Source organism: Rhea americana, unplaced genomic scaffold (genome assembly GCF_003343005.1).
Source record: "Rhea americana isolate MKP2758 unplaced genomic scaffold, rheAme1 scaffold_35, whole genome shotgun sequence".
Classification (NCBI taxonomy): Eukaryota; Metazoa; Chordata; class Aves; order Rheiformes; family Rheidae; genus Rhea; species Rhea americana.
The window spans coordinates 6401568-6417570 of record NW_028186479.1 but is presented as its reverse complement, the minus strand read 5'-3'; the positions used below and the strand labels follow the sequence as shown (position 1 = coordinate 6417570).

At 50.0% G+C, this 16003-nt stretch overlaps 1 protein-coding gene across 1 annotated transcript; it reads left to right on the top strand.

Moving 5' to 3' along the window:
• The first annotated feature begins 4147 nt into the window (after nt 1-4147).
• TGM4 (transglutaminase 4) lies at nt 4148-16003 on the top strand. The gene is made up of 14 exons (XM_085311765.1): nt 4148-4196; nt 6521-6700; nt 6858-6964; nt 7293-7422; nt 7855-7973; nt 9427-9534; nt 10053-10227; nt 10795-10933; nt 11195-11298; nt 12472-12723; nt 13420-13776; nt 14995-15164; nt 15327-15463; nt 15831-16003. Exons 1-14 carry the CDS (start codon nt 4184-4186, stop codon nt 15970-15972), a joined length of 2133 nt encoding a protein of 710 aa, XP_085167891.1. The 5' UTR covers nt 4148-4183; the 3' UTR covers nt 15973-16003.

Below are 16003 nucleotides of genomic sequence, written 5' to 3'. Positions count from 1 at the left end.
GTACCACAGTTACAAGCTGCCGTTAACACTGAAATCACAAGTTTATTTTTCATGTGTCGTTGTTCCCTATGTGGGGACTGACTGTGAAGTTTTCTCCCTTCTGTCTCAGCCAGGGAAGGGGAAATGAGTCTTGAGAAATGACTGGAAAAGATATTTCAACACCGTGGCCTTTAGTTGGCTGTTAAATCAAATCTGTACTTACATGGTCTGGCCTAAAACCTCAATTTTCTGTGACAACCACAGGGGCTTTGCTTTCTGGGAAGGGAAAACACTGTGCAGGGAAGTCGTGCCTCAGTAAGGGTTGCAGGACCATGAGCTTACATTTGGTAGGCATGTAGTTTCGGTCTCCATTTTAAGCAAAAAGGGCTTCTTTGCCTTCTGCAGGGGCAGACCCCCTGGGTGTGCTGCGGCCACAGCAATATGGTTTTCGTTCACTCTGGATGCAAGTGCCCAAAGTCAGGCACCTAAATCTATAAGCTCAGGTCCAAAATCCCTCTCCCAAAGCCCCAGGAGAAGCCAACAGCGAGACGTCYGCAACGAGCTTATTGGCATCTCTTGCTTCACTGGTATCTGCCTGTGGGAACCTCATCRCCGGAGAGCCGGGGCCAGCCGTTTTGGAGCCAGCCGGGTTCGGCAAGCTCGCCTCCAGCCCTGCCGCCTGACCACCCAGCACAAGTCACGCAAGAGCGACCGGCTCCGGCGGCCGGGGCCGCRGGACGCCCTCGGGGAGCAGCTGACAGGCCGCTGCCACGGCCTGTGCTTAACGTGCCCGGGCGAGACGCAAGCAGGTTGATGCTCCGTCGAGAGGCAGCACGTCGCATCCGTTCCACAGCCCRAGATGTGCCTTGCTGCTAGGAAATTCCTCATGGCAGAGATAAGAGCTTAAAGCAACCGTAAGCCAGGGCGGGGAGGAAGCAAAGCAGCTCCTCGAATAAGATCCAGCTCAAAAAAGATGGGCCAGAGCCTCAGCCGCTCTCAGCCGGTGTCACTTTTTGGCCCCATGAAYGAGGTGTCCCAAAGGGGTGCTCCGCCGGAGCGGGTGTCTCGCTCGCCGTCTGGCGCGCCGCRGCTGCCCTCCCTGAAACTCCACGGGCACCTACTCTGCACGGAGCCTGGGAGAGTTTCCACAGTGTTGCAAATGGAAAACCGTGGTGCTCCAGATCAGTGTTTTGGACAGCAATGGTTTGTTTTGAGAACTACTTTGAGTGGACGTGGAAATAAAAGGGGGGAAATAAAAAGGCAAAACGGAAGCAACTCAACAACTCAGACATTTCTAAAGAAACGTAGGTCCGCGTGCTGCTGTTACAAAAGCTGGTTGCTCTGTAACTAAACACGGGGCTGGAAGAGAATAAAAACATAAAGCTAAGGAGTGGGTGGAGAGGTCGCTTTTCGTTTTCTTAAGTGCCATCAATATTTGCGGCTGTGCTTATTCCAGTCACCTTCAATACACAKAAGAAAATCACAAAAGACGAAGGACAACAAGTGCCCTGTAAACAGGGGAGCAGCCGCGGGGGAAACTCCGACGGCGCCTGTTTGCACTAYGCCACCTCCAAGCGCTGGCTCATGAGGCGACTCTCCTTCTGCTCGAGGCGATGGAGAAAGGACTAATGGATCCAGCCCCCCAGTATCTGGTTTTGCAAGCTGGGAAGTGAATTGTCAGAGTCTGCCAGGAGCTTTGCTAAACTGATTGGTAACCGGGGCTGGAGTCTGCCTGGGAAATTCCTTTCTTGCAGTAGTTAGAGGAGAATATTGAGTTTTTTATGAGTCCCAGTTGAAGTGATTAATTGTAACTATTTGGGGGGAAAAAAAATCAAAGGGACCGATATCTTTAATTGCCTGGAACCAACAAGACAAAAAGAAMCCAAACCAAACAAAACAAAAAAAACAAACTGYCAAACCACAGCCAGCCACTCTGTGTAGCTACGTTTAATTGGTTTAGCAAAGCCAGAAAGAGATTTGCCTGTAGGAAGGACAGAAATCACCTGCTGACAACATGAAACAAGCCGAAATCATGTCCTTGAAAAAATCTCCTGCAATTTAACTAGAGCTTTTCTCAGAGCTTGCCAGCARCTGGCTCAGTGGGTGTTACCTTTCCTGGCAGGGCAACCTTGTGTGAGCCAGGGGAGAAAGGTCTCCCTGTTGTGTCTTGCACCAGGCTTAGTGCTGCTGAGCAGAGATGCCAGCAGTACTTTGGAAAAGTTGCTGAGAACAAGGGAGAACAGCAGCTGCCGAAACTGAGAGGAGAAATTAAAGATGGAGCCTCCCTGCTTTCTGCTGGCACATGCCAAATGTTCCTGCAGCCAGTGAAAAGGTCAACCATCTTCCAAGATTAAGGAGRTTCGTTGCAGGGCAGAATACTCCCYGCCTAATTTCTCCAATCCTTGCTTAAATGTTGAGGTTCAAATTGAGGATCAGAATGTGCATATTGTTGAAACCAGCCTTTTTSAAAACTCTGTGGGAGTAGACAAGTGTCTGTGGCTGGGGAGTACACTCCCTGCCTCCACCACTGACCCTCCACCACGCACCTACATGAAACCTTTTCAAGAGTGAAACATTGTTGAAAGCAACCTGTCCTGTTCACAAAAAAGTCTATTTTTTTTACTGTAGGACTATTGCATCAGCACAATTTAAGCTGACTGCAACCCAGCTTGAACTCAAGCTAGATCTAAACCRAAATTTCTTTCACCTTCTAGGATTAAAGAAATAAAGAACAAAAACAATGCTGGAAGGTAAATTGGGCATTTAGTGGGTTTTTTCTTTCAATAACAAAATATGTAGCTGCCAGCATGTTGTCTGATTCTGAGTGGTAAGTGATGATTGATCTACTAACAGCGTTGGCAGTTTGGGCRTTCATACAGATGCATCGCAAGGGCACAGATGCGTGCTGAGCCCTTGGCGCCTTGCAATGTGGTAGAGTCATGTTCTCAAGCAAGGACATGGAGCAAGCGATGACATGCATGAAGGGTGGCATCTGCTAACTCAGCACCCAGATTGCACCTACATTTCAAGCACCAAAAGGAGCATTTCAAGCACCACTGGAGCTTTCTGAAAGCTAATACCCAAATTCCTCAGCTGATGGAGACAAGCTGGTGCCTTTGGAGGCTTCTGTGGGAAGATCATGTTTAGGAAGAGCCTACGTTTATATATGCAAATCCTGAAGACTGAGCCCTACCTCGTTGGCCAAAACGTGCCACACAGCACTCGGCCTTACAGCCAGACTGGACCAGGGGGTGCCATAACGCAGGAGTGTCACGGGGCTCCGTGGTGGCTTTGCTGGGGCTGCTCCCCAGCTGAGTCCCTCCTTCAGTTTTGAGCATTTGGGGATTTGGCTTCATCTCTTTCTGCCACTGACCCCTGTCCTGTACCAGCATCTACCCTTGCCACCAGCTCATCCTGAGGCACTTCAGGGAGATGATAGGTGGCTGGGGCCCAGCCATCCACCCCCTCCTGGACCAGGAATCTCAGGACAGCACACRTTGGCTGGTAAACAGCTACTGACCCACCGAATCCCTCACTCTTCCTGAGCACAGTCTCTCTCTCCTCTTTCCCAGCCAACTGCAACAGCCAGGCTTCCCCCCACCTCTGCCTGCCCCCCAGGGGAGTGGCAGCCAGCACTAGGCTCCTCGGGCTTTCCAACCAACAAGTGCAAATATTGTATTTTATCCCTCAGCCTCAATCACTTCAGGCCCAAAACTGACAACAAAAATCTCATTGACTCAAAGAAAGTCAGACCCATCTCTCGTTGCTCTGATGGCAATGCTCTTTCCTCAAGAATTAAATGTGCAAAGACTGACTTTTACAGGTAGCTCTGGAGTTGCAATCTCTGTAATGTGGATTTTATGGCACAAGTGCATTCCTGTTACTCATCCAGCCCATGCTCTGATTGCTTTGTCAGTGAAGGGCCTGTCCATTGGTCATCATCCAATTGCGCAAAGTCACCTTTCATGTGAATTGGGATTTAAGTTTCGCTATTCTTCAGGGTCTGACTATGTGCTGAGGGAGTTGTAGTCATTTTTATTTCATGGGAACTTCCTTTCACTAAACACCACCCCTTGGCATTAGACCTGCTCACACCTCATAACTGGAGACAGATAAAAAGGGCAGCTGCCTTCCTTCTTCATGCTCAGCAGCAAGCAGCAGCACTGACAGCACGGACGCTTCAGGTCAAACACCAGCAAGAAACATGAGCCAAGCCGGTGAGTTTTTAAAGGTCAATATGACTTAGCGATAGCGTGCGGTAGATTTGCAGCCTGGCAGCAAGGACTGGCGTTCCAGCAGGAGCTGCAGGCTTTCCCATCGCGCTGGGTGCCACGGATGGGACCTTGAAGAAATGTGGTTCGGTGCCACTGGGGAATAGCTCCTTCCTGGGGATGGCCTTGTTCTAGATGTGGACGTTGTGGTTTTGTTGGACTGGTAAACCAACCTGAAAAATGCAGCCTGATTTTCATCATTTTTCATCCTGCAGAAAGTTGGCTCCCTCAGTGACTGGAGGGAGTCACTCCAGATTGTTCACGCTTAGAAAAGTTGTTCTGTGTCAAGCTGAAGGAATTTCTTTCTTTCAGGCTACTTAACTGTGTAGGTTATTGTTCTTTAGCAGCAGCTGATATCACCTGACAAACGCTTCAAAACAAATCAGAATGTGATTTCCTTGGCACTGAGCTCAGCCCGTGGTGGCCCTTCCTTCCCTAGCACCAGCAGATCCTGCACCTACCTGCAAAGGTGCTTCAGTTGCCCCCGGTGCAGCCCCCAAAGCGCAATGGCTAGCGGCACCCGTGGGGTCAGCATGACCATAGGGCACCCAAACCTGCCGGCATGGCGTAGCCACGAGGCTGCCCCGCGTTCCCACGGCCCTTCGTCCCTGGGGCTCTTTGCAGCCCGGCTCCAAAGCCGGGGAGCCCGCGAGGTTAAGTGRCGTCTGAAAAACCTTTTGCAGCGGTTCACAAGTGCAAAACTCCCACAGGAGGCTGGTTAATGACTGCTGTGATATTATTCGGGGCCCACAATTGAGGGGAAGCATGTGGAATCAGCCTCCGTACCCTGAAGAGTCCCATCTCCCGGCCCTCTGGCGCTCCTGGGACGTTGGGGGTCTCAGCAGCTCGGGGGACCTGAGTTTCCGCACGTCTGGTTCAATTCCACCTTGACTGCATGTGCCGCATTTTGAAAGGAGCAATTAAAGCTACCRTTAATTATCATTTGCTAATTATTAAGGAAGTGAGATAACAGGGTAATAAAATCCCAACAGCCAGGACTGGCTGCCCCGGGCTAGCAGCAGGCCGCCCGGGAGCACTGTTGCTGAACGTTGTTACAACCACCGCAGTTGCTGCTATTATTATTATTTTAATACCGGTGACAGTGAGGCTCTGCCTGCTGCCGGCTGGCAGGGCGAGAGGGCAGCCGACGGCCAGCGGGCGCCGATCTGCAACCCGGCGAAATCCCAGCCGGCTGTTTGCTGAGCAAACAGCTCCGTAGGCAGGTGGGCGGCAGAGAGGGCGAAGGCAGAAATCCTTGCACCGCGGCCACCGCTCGCCCCACGGGCTCCCGCCGGCTGCCCCGTGCCTCTGTGACCGGGGGCTCCACGGCCAGGGACGAGGTGCGTTCGGCCCCAGCTGGTTGCCCCTCATCGTGGCAAGGGCTCGTAACTCATCCCTTTCTGCAGGGACAGGGGTGGTCAGGGCAGTGCTTTTTGCAACCACTTGTCTACTGTATGGGGTTGTCTCTGTGTGTGTATATATACACATACGTGCATATGTGTTTGTATATATATATAGCCTTTTCTGTAGCAGTTTATGCATGCACACACACAYGTGCACACATACGTGGTGCCYGCYGTCAAAGAAAGCAAGAGRAAGATAGTGCATTTTCACAGGGATGARGTAGGAGAGGGTTCCCGTAGATGCCCACTTCACAGCTGCAAGGGAAACGCTTGCATTCATGCTTTTACGCCGAGGCAAATTTTACTTTGTGGTAAAGCAGCTCCTGTGTGTCGCAGAAGAGCTGTTTGTGGCTGTTGCCTCCYTCACAGCATGTTCATGGGACGCTGGCATAAAGCCATCGCTGCCTCCCCTGGCCCCAGGCCAAGCTCTGGGCAAGGACCCACACACTCCAGGCGTTGCTCTAACCAGTACCCATATTTCAGATTAACAAGYCCAGAGGAATTAAAAATACCTGCTTGATCTGTGCCCATGGAGTTTGGGTGTTGATGATTTCCGTTCCCATCAGGTTTCTCAAAGGCCACGGTGTTGGAGGATCATTTCTGCCCAACTTGGCCTCCTCCACTGGCACCTGGACCATAACATCAGGTGCTCAGTGCTGAGGGCAGGAGCAGAGAGGTCATTGCTAGTTGTGTTACACCACCCTTTGCTTGTTGAGATGCTTGACGTGGTGTCTTATGAGATTGCCGGACACACACAGACATTTTTGTGACCCATAAAGCTCCATTAAATAGACTAAATCTGTCTTTACTGCACAATTTCACGTCAAGCCTTTCTCTCTTTCTCCTTCTCTGCCACTGGTTTTCTAGGGACCCCGCTGAATGTCACAGGGGTTGATTTCCTCAAAAGCCAGAACACGCGCCTGCACCACACCGATGCGTACGACAACCAAARCCTGGTGGTGAGGCGCGGGCAGGACTTCTGGCTGAAGCTGACCTTTGACAGGGACCTGAGTGCCACCGACAAGGTGAAGCTGCAGTTCAGCATTGGTAAGTCACTCGCCCRCAGCAAGGGGACGCTGRGCAGAGCAGTGGTTTGGGTGCACGAGGTAGCACCTCGCTGCCCGTCTGCTCGCTCTGGCCGTTAGATGTTGCRGCGCTGTCAGCTCWTGCGGCTCCCTTGAGTTTTCTGTCRACTTTGTTTCAGGGGATAAGCCGATGAAGACCCTGGGGACCCTGATGTCTCTGAACCTGAGGAGTTTGAAGGACTACAACGGGTGGCGTACCACCATCATCACGTCCTCCAACAAAGAGGTAGAGCCCGTGGACGGACGTGCTGCTCCCACACGGATCAAAGCAGGGGGAAATAGCACTGTCTCCACTGGGACTGGCAGAACAAGTTCTCATGTTTCAGTCCTGCTGTCCTGATAATTTTCCATGAGCAGCATTATCCTATTTGATTCATTGCTCTGCCACTGCATACCCAAGAGCTGCCCCATCCTTGGCCCTTTCCCTTCTCCCCGCGGCACTGACCGCCRGGGTTATGAGCGTCAGCACTTGTGCCAGCCTCACATGGGCTTGCTTGTGCTGTGCCTCTTGCTATCGTGAAGGATCTGCCATCCCCACCTTGTCTTCTCCCTAGTGCCTGGTGGCTGTGACCAGTCCGGCCAATGCAATTGTAGGAAAATACTGCCTGAAGGTGATGACGGGGTTGAAAGCTTACAAGCCTGAAAATGATGCTGTCTACCTTTTGTTCAACCCTTGGTGTCAAGGTAAGGAGAAGGATCTAGCAATCSTGGATTATAATTACTGTTACTGGAGACCGTGCTGAGGGGAACTTTTCCTCACATTTTTCATCTTCTCTTTCCCTGGTACAACTCTTCTCCCTAAAACACTGCAAGCGCTGTCCTCGTGGAGCCAGCAGTAAGGTGGCAAGAGCAATGAGCTCCAATTCTCTGCAGTACACATAGTCTGCTCTACATGAACGGTTATTCAAAATGAAGCATTTTTCTACTATAAAACAGTAATCTTACAGGAACAAAATAAGGAGTAGTCTTATAGGCGACTCTTTTACAATAGGAAGAAAAGTATAAGTGTTGGTRTGGTCATTATCTGATGTGAATGTCACCAGCCATCAGCTCCCACCATTTTACTTGCCAAGGAAAGTGTGACAATCAAGTAACATCTCATGTTTTTTTCTCCAGCGGATACTGTGTTCATGGCCGGCAACGCTGAGAAAAATGAGTACGTGCTCAACGACACGGGATACATCTACGTTGGCTCAGCAGACTACATACATGCRAGACCCTGGAATTTTGGGCAGGTAAAACATTACCGTGTCTGCATTATCACTGTTATTCGCTCTTAGGCATTCGTTAAATGAATCAGACTGATGAACAGTTTAAGCTCAGGAGAAACCCAAAGCACTTGAATAATCCTACCAGTTTCACTGGGAAGGCTCACCTGCTTAGAGTAATCCATGTACTTAAGTGTTTCCCTTAGCCATAGCTTGAGACTAGACTTAATGATACATTTATAATTGCATCATGAGACCCTCTTGAAGGGTGTGGAAATGAGGAACAGAGCATTTCTAGCTAAAAAGCATCCCTTAAGGAATCCTCTCTTCCCTAATGCTGCTGATTATTGATTGCAGCAAAGCAATTGCCATTAACAGGTAAGGAGCTTTGGAGAGTGATAGCAAACAAAAGTCTGATTCTCTACCTCTTGCATCATTATCAGAAAAAATAGAGGGAAAAGCACTATTAGAGGTTGTTGGTCTCTACTTAGTACCTTCGCTACCAGTTTGGTGCACGACACAACCTGTCTTCCCTCTCCAAAAGGTCATTCCTTCMTGATCTCTCTGGAATGACTTCAGCAGAGTGGAATGGGAAGCCCGTTGGGGCTAGAGATAAGAGGTGGATGCYGGAGCAGGTCTAATGGCACCCGTAGAAACCACAGAGGAGCACAAACAGAGCACCCAGCAAACTATCTAGACAGACTTGGAAAATGCTGGGGGATGGGGAAATGTTGCCATTTCAGATTTCTCTTTTCTTTTGTTTTGTAAGTCTGTGTTTTCAAACTGCAAGATAAAGCAAAGTCCCACAGAGGTCCCCATGCTAACACCTTTTTTACACCCTTAATGCCTTTTCCACAATGTGGTAAAAGGGCACTGTATGTAGGGCTGTTCCCATCCTAATATTTATTCAGCTCTTGAGCAATGAGAATTATGTTGATATTCTCTCAATCTTCATGACCCAGGATGTTTGACGTGTCTATGAATTGAGCCTGAGGGAGCTTTATCTGAAATTGCTAATGAGGAATCTCCTGCTGTAATAATCTGCATTTCTGTCCCTTTTTTCCTCAGGGTGTATGTTGTACCTAGGTCAATAGACTGGATACCTCTGGGTCTCTTAAGTTTTCATTATTCATGTGAGTAATCTGCGAGACTTCAGGGAGATGACGTAGGTAATTTAGGACAACTCACAGAAGTAAAGAGTGTTGGGTCAGGTTCCAGCTATGCTTGCAAGACATGTGACATGATGTCTYGCACAGTTTTCCTCCAAGGTAGTTTTTCACCTAAGCCCATCCTAAAAGAGAACAGCCTTGGAAAGGCCCAGAGGCTAGAGAGCTAGGTTCATTCAGTGTCATAAAGCAGGTTTAGAAGTTAGGAGTAGTCAGATAGTTTCTTCCAAGTACCTAAATAGATGTCATAGTCTTGGAGCAAATTATATTTTAGAGCAGTGAGTAAAAATGTCTCCATTTTTCCTCGAAAACAGTTTGAGCAATTCATCTTGGATGCCTGCATGTATCTGCTGGACCAAAGCAAACTCAAGCCAAATGCAAGAAGGGATCCTGTTGTTGTGTCCAGAGCCATGTCTGCTTTGGTACGGCTCCACTGGGGAAGTGCTCTGCCACTCCAGCTTTCCCTCCTCCTTCTTATTTGTTCTTCTCTCCTTGGAGCTTTGAACACCATTTTGGGGCAAATCTGCAATGGGTTCCTTTGGGAAACTGCAAGAGAAGAGCCRGAGGAAATTTTGGGCAGAGGGGAGGGACAAGCGAAATAAAGCATCTCCTCAGCTCACAGCCCTGGGAGCTGCCCWGCTCCAGGCAGCCCGCGGGTAGGACCAGCACAAGGGCTGCATTTCAGGAGGGAGGCAGCTGCTCTCTGCCAYGGGACCCCTTCTGGGGCAGTGGGGTTTAGGATGCAAAATGCAGCCTGCGATTTACTGCCCTGAGCAGCGGTGCCACCTCCGCCCTGGCTCTCGCAGGGCAGCTGGCGTGGGCAGCCCCACCAGCAGCTGCAGCGCTGGAGCACATGGAAGGGGGGGACCTCAGGGTTTAAGCCCCGTTTAACCTCGTCCCTGAACGTGTCTCCTCTGCGTGTGCATGTCCCACACCACAGGTCAACGCCAACGATGACAGAGGGGTCTTGATCGGGAACTGGTCAGGGATGTACACCAGCGGGACCTCCCCTCTGACGTGGATCGGGAGCGTCTCAATTTTGCAGCAATATTACAAAACGAAGCAGTCAGTGCGTTATGGTCAGTGTTGGGTCTTCTCAGGAGTCCTCACTACAGGTAAGCAGTAAATTACCCCTTGTAATTATCCTCATTCCTGTGCCAGTAAATCCAATTATCTTATCCTCCCCRAGCACTGGGGTGGCAGGGAAGTCCCTGCATGCCCTTTGGGCATGATGTTTTGATTACAGGACTGGAGCATCTCTCAGATGAGAAGAGGCTGAGAGGGCTGAGACTGTTCAGCCTGGAGAAGAGAAAGCTCAGGGGGAACTTATCAATGTTTATGAATATCTGATGTGGGGGAAGGTAAAGACGATGGAGCCAGACTTTCACTGGTGGTGCCCMGTGGCAGGACAGGAGGCAATGGGCACAAACTGAAATCCCAGACRGGTCCATCTGGATGTAAAAAACTTTTTTACAGTAAGGGTGACTGACCACAGGACCAGGTTACCCAGAGAGGTTGTGGAGTCTCCATCCTGGTGGATACTCCAAAGCTATCTGGACATGGCCCTGGGCAACCTGCACAAGATGACTTTGCTTGAGCAGAGAGGTTGGATGAAATGATCTCCAGAGGTGCCTTCCAGCCTCAGCAGCACTGTGAGTCCATGTTTTGCCTGTCTCTCACAGTCATGCGCTGCTTGGGGATCCCAGCCCGGAGCGTGAGTAACTTTGACTCAGCACACGACACGCAGGAAGACCTGAGAGTTGACATTTACCTGAATGAAAATGGAGAACAGTTGAACAACCTGTCATTCGACTCCGTCTGGTAATTGCCAAAGAGGGCTAACACTGGCCAGCCTTCCTGCATYGCACCGTGCACGCTGCTTGTGCTTTTGAGGATTTCCCTGCTACTTGGGGCTTGCTGCCCYGGAGAGAGAGAAATCCTGGGGTTTTCTGAACTCCAATCTCCATTAAACCAGTTCTTTAGGAGGATAAAGCACRGGTGTGTAGGTTGGAGGTGTATATTACACCATCATGAGCCAGTAATCCTTTTTTTCCTTTCCTTTGCAACCCTAAACACACCCAGGAACTTCCATGTGTGGAATGATGTATGGATGAAACGGCCRGACTTGCCAGCAGGGTTCGATGGCTGGCAGACGATTGATTCAACCCCTCAGGAGCGAAGTCAAGGTAGGACCTGCCCAGAAAGGCTCTTCTGTGACACCTGGAGGAGGGAGGGACATTTCACGTGAAAATTAGGGTCCCTGGTCAGCAAAGCCCAGATCTCCCCAGTGCCTTTGCAAGCACGTGGGCAGTGCTGTCCACCAAACAAATCAGGGGATGGAGGAAACGTTTCTCGCCAGGCAGAAAACTGACCCTGCAGGACACTGTGGGGACGTGAACACCATTTCAAAGCTGGAAATCAGAGCTAATTTCTGTCCCCACCATCCCCTGATTTGTTTGGTGAAGTTAAGCGTGGGCAAGATCCTGTCCCTGTCCCTCAGTTTCCCTGTCCATCATTACTACTCAGAGAGCAGAGTTAAGACATAAGGATTCACAGAGGGAAAATATTTTGAGGGCCTCAAACATTGCATGCAACTGATGAGCAAAGAAGATTTTACTTCTTGTTTTTTGCTTYATTGTCTAGTGGTCACAGAGACACATCTCGGTGCAGTGCCASGCACTGTGTTGCAGCCTGGGAGGAGGGGATCTGGGGTCTGAGCAAGGCCCATCCATTGCCTGACTGACCCACAGCCTGCACAAAGCCAAGGTGTAAGAAGTGCAGCAGCACCATTAAGCACTGCAGGGACTCTTGCCTAGGGCTCTAGACAACCCTACAGAGAGGAGCTGCAGCATTCCTGCATAATGACACTTTCGGTAAAGCTTTCCCAAGGAGGTCATGAGCTTGTCCATCTCTGAACGAGAGGAAGTTCTGCCAAAATTGGCCACTACCCTCCCCACRCAGATAGGGGGAATCTAGAGGCAGGAAGGGGAGCACAACTCTCAGAAGGTCAGATACTGCCAAGAGGTCAGCTCAGGTGCCCAGACTCAATGGACCCCCTCACAGGGCTGTGACTTTCAAACCCTAATATGATTATAGRGAGAAAAAACACATAAAGGCTACCATGAGACCTTTGCAGAATATATCTTTGATACAAACACAGTTGGTCATGCAAAAAAACAACAAACAGCTAGTGTAGAAATCAGACCTTTTGGAGTTCGTAGCTATATTGAAGAAGTACTAACAGTCAACTACAATGGCAACAAGTTCCTGCTTCGGGGGAGAGGGACTGGTGAGTGGAATAACATTTGGAGGCTCTGCTCACCTTTGGAAAAGTGCATGACACTCAATACGCTTTCTAGGTGTTTTCCGGTGTGGGCCATCTCCGCTGAAGGCCGTCCGAGAAGGGGACGTGTATTTGAACTTCGACTGCAAGTTTGTGTATGCGGAAGTGAATGCCGACACAGTCTACTGGTATGTGAAGAAGGTGAATGGCAAGGAGAAGTACGTCAAAATTGCTGTGRATACCAGCGCTGTTGGCAAGAACATCAGCACGAAAGCTGTGGGGCAGAACAGACGGGAAGACATCACCGCGCAGTACAAGTACCCTGAAGGTGACTGCCCCCCTCCTGTAAAACAGTGCCAAAGAGGAGACCCTTGGMCACGTAGGTCATCCCACAGCATGTTATTCCCAGGATGAAAGTGCAAGGGCAGCTGCAAYGGCAATGGCAAGTGCCAGCGTAAGGCCTGGGGGAGACAACTTTGTTCGTGGGTACCTTCAAGCCTGCAGTGACACCCATGGGCTGCTTAACAGGGAGATGTGMGAGCAAGGCTGCAGGTAGCAAAAGAAATGGGCCAAGCAACAAAYCTAGTGTGGTCTGACTCACGGTTGCTTCGTTTATTTCCTTTTAGTCTTTCTAATCCTCAGACCACATTAGGAAAGAAAAACAAAAAACAAAAATACCCTATTCTCTCCATGGTTCTCCCTGCCTCAGACCCAGATGTGATGTGCTAGAGTATTAGACCCTTCCCAGCGAGGAGTGGGACATTTGCAGGCTAGAAAGCTTAAGAGTGTCCATCCTCTAAAAGTGTCTGCTTCAGGCAGTTCCTCCAGACCTTCATCAGTCCAAAAAGCTGCAGTTAGCTCCAGTGGTAGTGTAAAACTACCTGAGTCTCTGGAGCTGAGACAAGGAGGCAACTGGGGCCCCAGCATCTTCTCTGGGCAGCAGCAGCAGGATAAATAAAGGGAAGGTGGCTCTGGGTGAGGAGACTGAGCTACACCTGATAACCCAGGTTTTTCCTTCATCCAGGCTCACCAGACGAAAGGAAGTCCATGCAGACAGCTTCCTCTTTCATCTCAAGAAATGGATCTGGTGCACGCTACGCTTCAGCCATCGTCCCCAGAGCTAGGATCCCAGAGGAAGTGCACATCAGGTCTAGTGACCAGGATGAGGTGCCCCTCAAGCCTGAGGTCCAGCTTGAGATAACTAGCAAAAATCCTTTGTATCCCGGTAATCCCATTGAGCTGGACATCGTAGTGAAGACCTCTGCTTCCAAGAGCCAGACCATCAATCTTGCAGCCTCCTGCCATCTGCAGTCCTATACTGGGAAAATTAAGGCCAGTCTTGGATCTATCAAGGAGACCATCAAGCTTGAAGGCAAATCTGGTAGGCACAGAGATCTCAGCTATGTTCTGTAGACTATTTATTGTGACARTCTTTGATTTTCCTAAAGGCAAGGTGTGATGGCTCCACTGTAGGTCGGTCCATGGCTCTGTAAACCAGAAAGAGAAGAAATTGCCTACTTGTTACTCATCGCTCTTGTGACTGCATTTGAGAGTCTTAGTCATCAAGTGGGATCCCCGTACTGTGGCAGGGATCTAAACAGGGAAACAGCCCCTGCCCCTGCTGCAATTTCCGAGAGATGGCTAGAAATACCTCTCTTTGATGTGATAGACATTTTCACTGTGTGGGTGAGGTGTGCCTGYGTGTCTCGCTCCTGGGTACCATGCACAGCACRGCCCTGCAAGCCTCRCRTAAGCCTAAGTGCATCACAGATGGMACCACAGCCTCGAGGTGTGGATCGTCTGTATCGGTCGGATCCCTCACAGGGTTTAGACGGGCTGAAAATGTCGGCCTTTTCTTTCCTGGTCTTGCTGCGCTTTTGTTGATGAGCTGATTGCAGTTTTGGTAACTCTGTTATTTTTGCAAAATCGAATTCTTTACCCCCAAAATTCCAGCCTGCAGGCTGCCAGTGTAGCTGATGCCTAGAGCTGTTTGCTGTTTGCTGTGCATTTCTGAGCTACCCTGGTTGCATTTCTGATCCCCGACACTATGGCTGAAGTTTGCTAAACGAGAGAATGGCGAGTGATGACTAATTAGCAGCACTTGTGCATTCCAAGAAGGAGTCACTCATGCAAAAAAATCCTTGCTGCTGCTGGTTTTTGAGTGTTTTCACACACATACTGTGGCTGTCAAAATGCAGCAGGATAGGACACAAGAGTAGCTACGTGCATTTGGAGATAAGAAAATCTAAAGTGAAAGACAARCAGCTAATTTCGCAGCAGTACTCACTGTCTTCTGGCCACTGCCTTAGAGAAACCTCAGGGGAAGTGCACTTGAATGCATGCACACAGATGTTTCTCAGCCACCTCGGGGGCAGCCGGGGATGAGGATGGGCTAAGCCAGGCTGTGGAGATGCCACACACAATGCAGACCTGGTGCTCGGTGGGGAGACAGCGCAGGCCCAGCTGGCCCTTTGCTGAGGTGGTGGCCCCTCATCCCACATCTCACTGGCACCGCAGGCATTTGCCAGCAGAGCCAGCTTTGCTGCCCAGTTCCTTGGTGTGAGATAGACCTGCGCTGTCACATTTTCTCTCCCTGCAGAGACAGAGGCTCCTCTGAAAATTGCAGCTGACAAGTACATGGAGAAGCTGGCCTCAGTGGGAGATGAAGATCTCCTCAAAGTCTTTGCCATCGCCGAGATTGAGGGAACGGATCAAAAACTCACCAAGGAGATGACACTGACCTTCCAGTACCCCCCCATCACTGCTGAGGTGAGGCACTGTCCAGCTAGGCTCCTCCATGGTAAGAGTGGAAAGTCCCATGACCTTTAATGCCAAGGTTTCCCTTTTACACAAAACAGCAGCAGGTCCAGCACGGATGGTCTTTGTTGCCTCCCTGAGCCCCAGCATTCGTGTCTGCTTCTTTCTTGCCAGATGCCAGAAACTGCAAAAGTGAACCAGGAGTTCAGCTGTGCCTTCATCTTCAAGAACACGCTGAGCATCCCCCTGCAGGACTGCAAGCTGATTGTGGAGGGCCTGGGCATGTTTAAGATGACATCATTTGACGAAGGGTGAGGCAAAATTTTGAGTAATCCTAGGTCCTGAATTAAATTAGCACACATCTTACAAGCGCGGCAGAACCATACTTTTTAAATCCCCCTTGAAGAAAAGAAGCGTTTCAGCAGCACAGGCCGAGCTTGGGAGCTCTTTCCCTGGAGAGCGCTGGGACCATCTGCCGGCTGCAGGGCGCCCAGTGGGGTTGAATCACACTTGGGTTGCAGGATGAGGGGAAACACCAGCACCAAACAGACTTGATGGCTATTTCTCTAAGGGAAACGATTAGAAAGCATTGAAATGATGACATGAAATGACTGAAATGACAAAGTGAAATGATTAGACGGTCATGCTGAGACTCTTTGGTTTTTCTCCTCTTCTTAGGGACATTCAGCCTGGTGGGATCTTCAAGTCTAAAATAATCTGCACCCCAAAGAGAACAGGCGAGAAGAAAATAGTCGCCACGCTGACCTCAGTCCAGGTCAATGGGATATCCGTGGAGAAGGCCATCACCATCACCGAGTAGGATAGGTGCTCAGCGAGCTGTAAATGGTGAC